Consider the following 9,748-nt stretch of genomic DNA (forward strand, 5'->3'; position numbering starts at 1 on the left):
ATAAATGGGAGGACAGCGCTGGGCTGCCATGCTTTGCGTGAAAAGGGCAGCCAGAGTTTAGGAGGCCGTGGCCTGAGAAAGGTTTCCTGCTGGGTGAAGGGTCCGCTGGACCTGTTGTGGTGACTTGTTGCTCATTCCTTTTTGCTTTTCTTGGGTCTTCAGAGCAGAAAGCCCTCTAGGCCCTCCATGGGTCATCCTGGAGCCGCTTGCTCCTGCGGGAGCTGCTGCAGAGCCCGTACACAACTCATTGCACGCACAGGAGCAGAGAACAGCACGAGAGCTGCTCCATCTCTCTCCTATTCCCTCAAATAGCTGCTTCTCCATCTCCTGCCCATGCTGTTCCACGCCAGGCTGGTTCCCAACGGCTCCCGGTATATCCATTGCTCCCCCCTGCCTGAGGATGACGGGAGGAAGCGCGCCGATAATGCTCATTAAATTTATAGCCACGTTGCGCTGTAATGTTTAATCAAGGTTACGTGACTGTGTGCTGCCGCACAGGGTACAAGTTCAATGCAAGGTGAATCTTTTCTGAGATAATCTGAAAGTTCATGTGGAGGTGAAGGCAGCGGCAGCTTCTCATAGACTGGCTGGGGTTAGCGAGAGGTCACCTCTCTTTATTTTTTTTTATCCCCTTTTTTAATGTGTAAACAAAAGAAAAATGCAACTTTAGAGAGTATTTGGCATCAGTTGAGCAACAGGAAAAATAATCGTGATGTGCTGGCCCCACAGTGCGGTTTGGTACCCACGAGCACCCGGCTGCAGGGCTCAGGGAAGTTTATGCCGGTGCTTTAGGGACAGCAGGAGGGGTTTTATTCAAATAGCATGGCTTTCTCCTACCATGTAAAGGAGGGAGCCTAACTGCTGAGCTCAGAAAGATGTCACTGGCTTGCCTGTCCCTGCTCCCCGCTGCCAGTTGGACCCCTCCAAGGGAAAAACACCATGCAGCGCCCATCACCCGTGTATCTGGGCATCACGTTCTGGCTGTTGGTGGTACGAGGCAGGGCTTTCCTTATCTGAAAATGTGGCTCAGTTGTCTTCTGGGCAGGCCCTGATCGCTCTGTGGACACCTAGATTTGCTGCTGAACTGTCGGTGGAGGGGAGCGTTAACCCATCCCAACCCAGCAGCTTTCTGGCTGTGAATACCTGCTCTATCAGTTAATCGAGAACTAATTTAAATTTAAAATTATTTTTTTCACTCTGATACTTTAGGGTCGATGATGGAGGTGGTTTGTGTATAGGCTCATTTGGAGGACTGCTGCTTTTCTCCCCTCTCAATTTGCTTTTCCTGTATTTTGGGGAGGGTTGTGCTTTTTTTGTGCTCTTGTTAACTCATCTCTTTCCTCATTGAAGCATCCTGACCTGCTGCTGAGATAGTGGGATTCTCCATGTTATTTCGCAGTGTTTTCTCCGGAGCCACTGGTTGTGAAGCATAGGTCAGGCAGGGCGAGTCAGGTAAAACATGGAATCACAGAATGGTTTGGGTGGGAAGGGACCTTACAGCCCGTCTAGTTCCAACCCCCCAGCCATGGGCAGGGACACCTTCCACTAGACCAGGTTGCTCCAAGCCTCATCCAGCCTGGCCTTGGACACTTCCAGGGATGGGGCATCCACAGCTTCTCTGGGCAACCTGTCCCAGTGCCTCACCACCCTCTGCGGGAAGAATTCCTTCCTGATGTCCCATCTCAATCTCCCTCTTTCCGTTTAAACTCGCTATCCCTTGCCTTCCTGGACTCTAGCAGCAGAGAAGGTCATTCTGTGTACAAGAGGTACCTGCATGCACGATGCCATCATCTCCTGGCCACGGAGTGGGATGTCTTTTACCATTAAGAAACCCAGCTCCTTCTCCCTGTCATAGCTTCAGAAATGCTTCTAAGAATAATTATCTATAAGCCGAGCGCTTTCCAAGCATTGCATCACTAATTTGGCCCCCATAACCTTAGATGCTGAGCCTGAACATTTAGTCAGGCTCCGTCCTTGCTGGGCAAGGCGATGGATGCACCTCCCAGCCGTGCCCACTGAAGGTGTGAGCCAGAGAGGCTACCAGAGGGATGCTTCTAAAGGAGACATCTTTGCTTCGGGAATGAATCCCCCTTTGTGATGGTTAAATGGAAACGCAACGTGTTATTCAATAGCATCCCCTGGAGAATGGTCTTCCGAGGCTCTTTGATTTCTTTTGGCTGCTGCCCAGTATTGTCTCTTTGTCTTAGGCAGATTGTAGGATCTGGAGGGTAGAAAAATGGTTGTCTTCTCTGGGCGGAAAGCACCATGCGAACTTGTGAACCTGCGTGGAGAATTCGATGAGTCTAAATAACTATTTGTGTGAGTGCAAATTGGCTACGAAATCCAGCAAGGCTGAGTTTCCTTTTGTTCTTCTGGCCATTCATAAGATCCGCCATCTGGGCGGTTATCACTAGAACCGACTGATTTTATTCTGAAACGTTGAAATCCCAGTGGTTTTATACCAAATAATTTTCATGCCTTTTTTTTTTCCCCCAAGTAACATTGCACAGTGCTTTGCAATGGTCAGAGAAACTTGGGATTTCCCTAGAATTCAGTTTAGCCTTCCTTCCCTTTGGGCAAGCCTCCAGTGAATGACTAAAGCCACGGCCCTGCACCGTGGAAGTCAGTGGGAGCGTGAACGAAGGTAGTAGGGACTTTCCAGCCACCCTCAGGACCGTCACCGTAACGCGACGTGCTAATCCTCAGTGTCCCCACCCTTCGCTCTTGGGCTGCTTTGCGTCACTTCTCTTGAAGCCCGGCAACCTTTCGTGGCTCCTTCATGTGGTTTCGTGTCGCAGGCTGGGGGGGGAAGGTGGATTCCTCAAAGCAGTATTTAACCCAAAAGGGAGTTTTTTTTGCCCCAAGTGCGGAAGTGACCCACAATCAGAAGCATAGTTTTTTTTCAGGTGAAGCTGTGTTTGTTAAGATTTTAACAAGACCCTTGGAATAAATATCTTCTGAAAGAGTTGAAAAGTCAACCTGTGTAATTACAGTGTTACTTCAAAGCAGGTGGAAAGCCAGAGGTTTTCCTCCTAATAAACGATGAACATCTGCAGATGGAAAACCAGGAGACCTTTCTGTGCACACGATGCAGGCAAAAAGCTTCCTGGAGACCTTCCCTTGGAAATCTGATGTAAAAAATACAAAAACTATAAACAGGCAATAATACAAATCTGAAAATAATTCAGGCTGGACAGATGAGGGCTATGTTGGTCTCAAACCTTTCTCAGTTACGCACTGTCCCATCTGCCATAAATCTTTCCGGATTCTTCTCATGTTTGTTTTTTTTCTTTCAAGAATTGTTTCACTTTTGCAGATATAAGTAAACAGAAGAAAATAGGAAAGATAAAATTGCTACTTTAACTTGCAAAATCAATCCAGTTATAATGTGAGGTGAGGAACTTGGGATTGCTTCTCCTCCCTCCAGCAGGAGCATTTAGGAGTAAGGACAGCCCCTGGTGGGACATCTTCCCAGGAGACATGGGGGGGTAGCTTGAGCGTAGAGTTATTGTGCCTTACAGAGAGGTCCGAGCAGGCTGGACGGCACTCTGTCATCTACAATAACTCCTAGAAGTCCATCTCTCTTGCAGGCAGGTCTGCTAAGCACCTGAAATAAGATTTGCCTTCCCTGAGCGTCACATGCATCCATCCCTTGGCTTCTGCCTTGCTTTGGCTTGTGCAACGTCAGGTTGCTGCAGGTGCTATCCACCGCCTTGCACAAAATGCACTCAAAATCGTAGTTTCCAGTGAAATCAGTGACAAATCTGCTCCTGCTTTCATTTAGGCCACAGTTTTACCCTCTGTGTCTTTCACAAGTAAACGAACCAACATCATGTTCCAATTCCTGGTGCCTTTTCTTCTCGGTAATGCTATTGTCCAAACCCAAGTCTCCCCGTGGGTTAGAGTATTTCTTTCATTATTACTTTCCCACGACGCATAATTGAAACCTCACCAAAATAAATTATTTTGAATGTACTTCTCTGTGGCTGCTGATGTTGGAAAAACTCTTCGGGCTTTTGCGCTACGTAGCAGTTACCCGCTGGCCGGTGGTAGGGGCTGCTCAACTGGTGGTGGGGATGGGTTGTGGGCAAGCTTAGGAGTTGGCCCTGGTTTGGATTCAGTCCTTTCTTGTGCCTTTGTGGAGGTACCCAGCAGGACCAGGTCTTACTTGAGTGTTTTCCGGTCCCACTGGAAGCGTTTTGTCCCTTCGTAGAGGTGGGTTTAGGTGGGACAATGTTAGGACCCAAGTGATGCCTTCCTCTGACCCTCCTTTATCAAAGGAGCTGTGGTGTTAAATTGGCAAATTAGCTTTTCAAAGAGAAGTTCTTAGTAGGTTTGTAAGTAATGTTGTAATCTGGTTTGGAGAAGGTGTTGGGTCGAAGGCTGTTCATTACGCTGCCAGCAACAAGGACTGGAGAAGAGGAGCATCAGACTTAGAGGTGGTAAGGATAAGGATCAATAATACTGCTTTTTAGAGCTGGGTTCAGCTTGGTACTGAAAATATTCCATCCTTTTACCCTCGGAAAACAAGAGCTTGTGAACATGGCTCTCAGCAGGTTTCAGGGCAGGAGCGCTGCCTCCTGCTGGGAAATCCTCAAACCCAACTGAATTAACACTCCTCTGTGCCCTGGCATGCAGGGAATTTAAAGCTCATCGTGAAAGCCTGACTGTAACCCTGTGGCATAGCTGTCTCTTCCATGTTGATCCGAACCTCCCCACAAAACCCACTGCAGGGAAGATCTCACACCCCCCTCTTGGCACCACTTAGACCCAGGCTGAGCTCCTCCAGACACCTGGCTGTCTCCTGCTTTGAGACCCAGCAAGTTAACCCTAATTCCTTTAGCTTGGTTGGATGTGAGAAATCCAGAGTAATTGCATTTAAATTTGTTGAAACAGGTTACAGGATTTGCCAGATAATGGTCTTGAGTCGTTTTTCCCTTTTCGTCCTTTGGAGTGCGTACGCGCGTGCTGATGGTGTTTGTTTTGGGGATTTTTAATAGCAGTTGGTGCTTTGCAGAAGGCATGTCAGGCAGTAACACCTCGCATCCCGGCTCCGGACAGATCCAACGAGTGGTGTCTGAGCACCACAGAAAGTCAACAAGTCCTGGTAGAGAGAGTCTGTCTCCCACTGTACGTGTGCTTGGAGGAATAAGGACTAAAAGGGTAATTAATAGCTGCAGGGACATGAGAATTCCCTAATTTGGACTTTTATCAAAGGAAAGGTTTATTTCTTTATTGGATATTGCCCACCAGCCCTCACACTGTCTCATTGCTGGTGGATCTACTGATACTCTGATGGTGTTGGCAGAGGAAAGTCCTTTTTAAGCCATCTTGATGCTCCCTCTTGTCACTGGAAGTAAATATCCTGGTGGATAAGAGGGGAAGGGATGTTGGTTTCTGGGATAGAATCACAGAACCATAGAACAGCCCAGGTTAGAAGGGACCTCGAAAGATCATCTGGTCCAACCTTTGGTGAGAAAGGAAGTCGAGATGAGATGATGTAGCGCCCTGTCCGTTCGCTTCTTGAAAACCTCCAGCGATGGGGACCCTACCACGTCCCTGGGGAGGTTGGTCCAGTGAACTGTTGTTGTCATTTTAAAAAATGTCTTTCTTACGTTGAGATAAAACTTCTCCTGGTGCAACTTGTACCCTTGTCATCTCCAGGAGGGTCCTTATGAAGAGAGAGCCTCCGCCCTCCTTGTAGCCACCCTTTAAGTACTGGAATACTGTGATGTGGTTCCCCCTGAGCCCTCTCTTCTCTAGGAAGAAGAGACCTAGACCTTGAATAAAATGGGAGTTAGTCTTGAGGATGGGGTCGTTTCTCCTTTCACCGTCCAGTGACTGCGTAGCCATGAGACTCTGGCACCACAGTGCCTCTGGTGATTGTCCTTTTATAAATACTGATAGTTCATGTGGGATTTCGGCCCCAAAAGTCAGCATGTGAAAATGCAAAAGGGCTGAGGCATGAGCGGAAACACGAATGTGAGTGCAGAGGTGATGACGGCTGTTTTGACTTTAACAGAACCGAGGCACACATCTCTTACGCAGCCGGATCCCTTCGGCAGGGACTGAAAAAAGCAAAAAGTTTCCTTTCCAGGGAGCAGAAAGATGTGGTTTCCATTTCTGGCTGGACTGCAGGCTGCTCTCATGTCTTGGAGCATCTACGGTTTTGGACAGTTGCTCTTCACTTTTAATTCAGACAGGTTTTGCTCCTGCTCCCATGGGTGTAACCCTGTGTCTGTCCAGTGTTGTGGTTCTGCCTGGGAAGCTCTTCCCTCTGCTAACGGGATGATCACATTCCTCTTCCAATAGACTCGTCCATGAGCCCAGAGCATTTGGAGTGTCCGAGGGGGCAGTTTCCTGCAGGTCAAAGTGTTTGGGTGCAAATCCCTGTCTGTGGATGCTCAGTGCTGCAGCATTAGTTCAGAAGAGGGGAAAAAAGAAAATTAAAGAGCCAGGTGTTGCATGAAGTTGGGGAATTCAGGAATTTTTATCTGTCCTGCGATAACACTTGACCTTCATCTCATAGGCTTGAGAAGGGCAGGGGAGGTCCTTAGGCCCGAGAGGATCCCATATCTAACGTTATCCCTGCAGCATCATCCTGACTTCTCTGAGACAGGACATGTCTTTTTTTCTGTGGATTTACTTTCACCTTAAAAACCGTGGGTCTTCCTTTCCTGCCATTTCTTTATCTCTAGCCACCATGCATCATCTCTCAGGTTTGGGCAGAGCCTGCTGCGGCACTGGTGCAAGCGTGCAAACGCTGGTGCTGTCTTTGATCTTGTCCCGGGGCGCTGGCACAGCTTGCCAGCTGTGTTTTGAATCAGGTTTGGATCCACATTACGTTTTTTCTGGCTTGGCTGAAAGAATTTTATCTAGATTCACGTCGTCTCGTGTCAGACAGAACATACTGTCCCACTTCGCTTTGCGTCTGGAGGGAGAAGCTTGCAAAGGCATTGTGACGTCCCTGTTTCCTTTGCCACCAGCGTGCAATTGAGTCGCAACCATCCTTTCCCTCTGCTTGATGTGAGGGCTGTAGAAATGGGAAAAAAGTGACATTTTTGAAGAGTTTGAGATGGTGATATCACAAGAGGAGTGAAAAGGAAGGGGTTTTCGAGGTGGAATTAAGGGAAATGGGGAGAAAGTGCTTCTCAGTCCCTGCCATGGGAGCCTGGGCCAGGGCTGGGAACTGGTTCCCAGTTTAACTCTTTCTTTCCATCATTGCCTTCTCTTGAATGACTGTTTCAGTAAAAGTTCGTATAGGTGTATAAAAACTTCTTTTCTTCTGTAGTACCTCTCTTTTGGCAGCACATTCAAACCACTCTCCATTTCTTCATTTTCACAAATGCAGACGTGACTCCCTCCCCGCTCGTGCAGCGGAGGTGCAGGTTCCCAGCCCTGCTCTGCGCACGCAGCACGTCTGCAGCCTCCTGAGCTTATTCCACTTTCACATCATCGTGGTAAAAGCTCTTTTCCCCCCCTCCCCCCCTTCTTCTTTTCCTTTCCCCCGGTGTATGTGCTGTCGAGTTTGATTTATAGCCTTGAAAAGGAGACTCTAGTTTGAAGAATTAATGGTATTTGCATATTTTATTTGGAATCTCCCCCGGCAGGCCCGCTGCAGCCCAGCGCCGCTGCGCAGGCGGGTTTTTCCTTTCCTTTTTTTTTTTTCGGTCGTTCAGATTTAGCAGCAGAGGTGAAAAGTTTAAACAGTAAAACCAATAAAACCACATTTATGTGACAGATAAATCGTTTCGAGACGGCTTGCCCTGAGCCGTCAGGCTTCCTCCTGCAAGACCTCTCTCCTAGGGAGCACGACCTGCAGCAGAGCCCTGCAAGCGCCGGCGATGCCCTGCGCCACGCGGCAGCCGGGGGCCAAAGGTGCCGGACCTGGCTATCCTCGGACCTGCCTCACCAGCAAGATGGATGTGGGCAAACAGTTGTAAAATACACAAGCTATCCGTCACTGTCAGGAGGTGGCCGGGGGGAGTCTGGCTCTCCCAGTGCTCAGGGAAGTCCAGCCCACGGTGGGAGTGCATTCAGGATGGAGCTTACTTAGAATCATGGAATCATTTAATATGGAAAAAGACCTTTAAGACCATCAAGTCCAACTGTGTGGTGGTTCACCTTCAATGCCGGCAAAGCCCAGCGGCCCGGCAGCCTTGAGCGGGAGCGCTGCGTTGCTTGAACCTGACCAGGTTGGAGGAGAGCTGAAGGAAAGCTGTGGGATGGAGATGGCCATTGGGCCAAAGGCCGTGTGCTTGTCCCTTGCCTTGGTAAGAGTGGCAAATGCTGGCTTGAGCTCCTGAGCTGGAGAGCAAGGGTTGAGATGCCCTAGATCGTCGTTCATCCAACTTTTGCTTAAAAATCTTCCCATGCTGGATTGGCCGTGCTCCCGTGCATGGGAAGTTCCTCCAAGCCCATCCTCTGAGCTCTTGCTCGGTTCCCCAAGCTTCTGCCGTCCTCCCCAGCTTCCTGTTTAACATCTCCCAATGCTTTTGACTTCGTCTTCTCTTAACCCGCTTCCAGGCATCCCCTTTTTACTTTATTCTCCCTTTGTCCTGGGGCTTTATCTCCACTCCCCATGAACCTGGCCCCTCGGCGGTCCGGCCGTGCACTGTGGCCATAACTTGTGCCGCTTTTTTCATGGTTTGCCAGAGGCACGTTCAGCCCCCCGGGACCACCGACAGGAGGCCTTTGGTGCCTTGGGAGAGAATCCGATTTAGCCTGTACAACCCTGCAGATTCGCACAGCAGCCGGTAAACCTGATGGAAGCGTTTTGGCCCTGCTGTGCTGTATGAAAAGAGCCTGTGAAATCATATTTGAGGTTGTCTCTTGAAGGTGCCCTTTGGAAAAAAACTCCTGCCGATCATGTTCAGCTCGGGTTTGTAGTTAACACAAGGGCCCCGCCGTACAAAGCCGCGCGGGACCGCGGGCTGGAAAAGCCCTCTTAGGTCCCGGCTAATCCGTCCCCCCCGCCAGCCCGGGGGATTGTTCCCGACGGCTTGTTTTCTTTGCCCTGACCTACATAGTCAAAAAGACTCCCCTTTTTGGCGGGGTGGGATGTGTTGTTAAACAGTGCCGGAGTCTCCAGGAAAACCATGGAGACGCGGGGACAATGAATCCTCTATGGTCCTCGCTTGGCCGCGGGATGGTCCTTCTTCTCCGGACTTCAGTGGTGGGCGCCGGGACGTGCAGACGCGGGCAATGAAGACGTCCGTGTGCCTGGCAGCCTGTCCTGCAATAGAGTGGTCACAGCGGCTCTCCAAGGCTGAAGGTTGGGGCGGGGGGGGGAGGGAAAGCGGACGCTCTTAATTAACCTGTTTCAGATGATGGAGATGAAGGCTGCGTCTCCTACATCCTCAGCTGTGCTCTGGTGTGTGGGTGGAGAGGCAAATCCTCTTAGGGCTGAGGAGATCCTGGTGTGGGAAGGACGTGGGAGCTACCGTATGGGTCTTAAGGAAAAATAAGGATGCGCAAGGTGGTGTGGAAGAGGGCATTTAGGAAACCCAGGCTGTAGTTTTCTCTTTCCTCACCCAAATAGGCTGGGAGCGATGGGGCACTGAGGGGGTCCTTTGTGGAGGTGAAGGGCTTCAGGTGTGAATTTTGGGGGTGCAGGAGCAGGAACTGTCACAGACACCTGAATTAATCTGCTTTTTACTTCCCCTGCTGCCCGGGGCTGGTGGTTTCTCTTACAAATGTCTGGAAACCACCTGGGACTCCCAGTCTCCTCTGGCAGCCGCTTTCACCC

General features: G+C 49.8%; 1 protein-coding gene across 1 annotated transcript in view; it reads left to right on the forward strand.

Annotated features, from left to right (window-relative positions):
• Positions 1-1,695: 1,695 nt before the first annotated feature.
• LOC104513741 (exocyst complex component 6B-like) overlaps positions 1,696-9,748 on the forward strand; it is a gene marked incomplete at its 5' end in the record, with an annotated part of 13,316 nt that continues 5,263 nt past the window's right edge. The window contains one exon of the mRNA XM_010157193.1: positions 1,696-1,731. Within this exon, the coding sequence (XP_010155495.1) occupies positions 1,696-1,731 (36 nt within the window). The remainder of the gene's footprint in view (positions 1,732-9,748) is intronic.

Source organism: Eurypyga helias, unplaced genomic scaffold, assembly GCF_000690775.1.
Source record: "Eurypyga helias isolate BGI_N326 unplaced genomic scaffold, ASM69077v1 scaffold24338, whole genome shotgun sequence".
NCBI lineage: Eukaryota > Metazoa > Chordata > Aves > Eurypygiformes > Eurypygidae > Eurypyga > Eurypyga helias.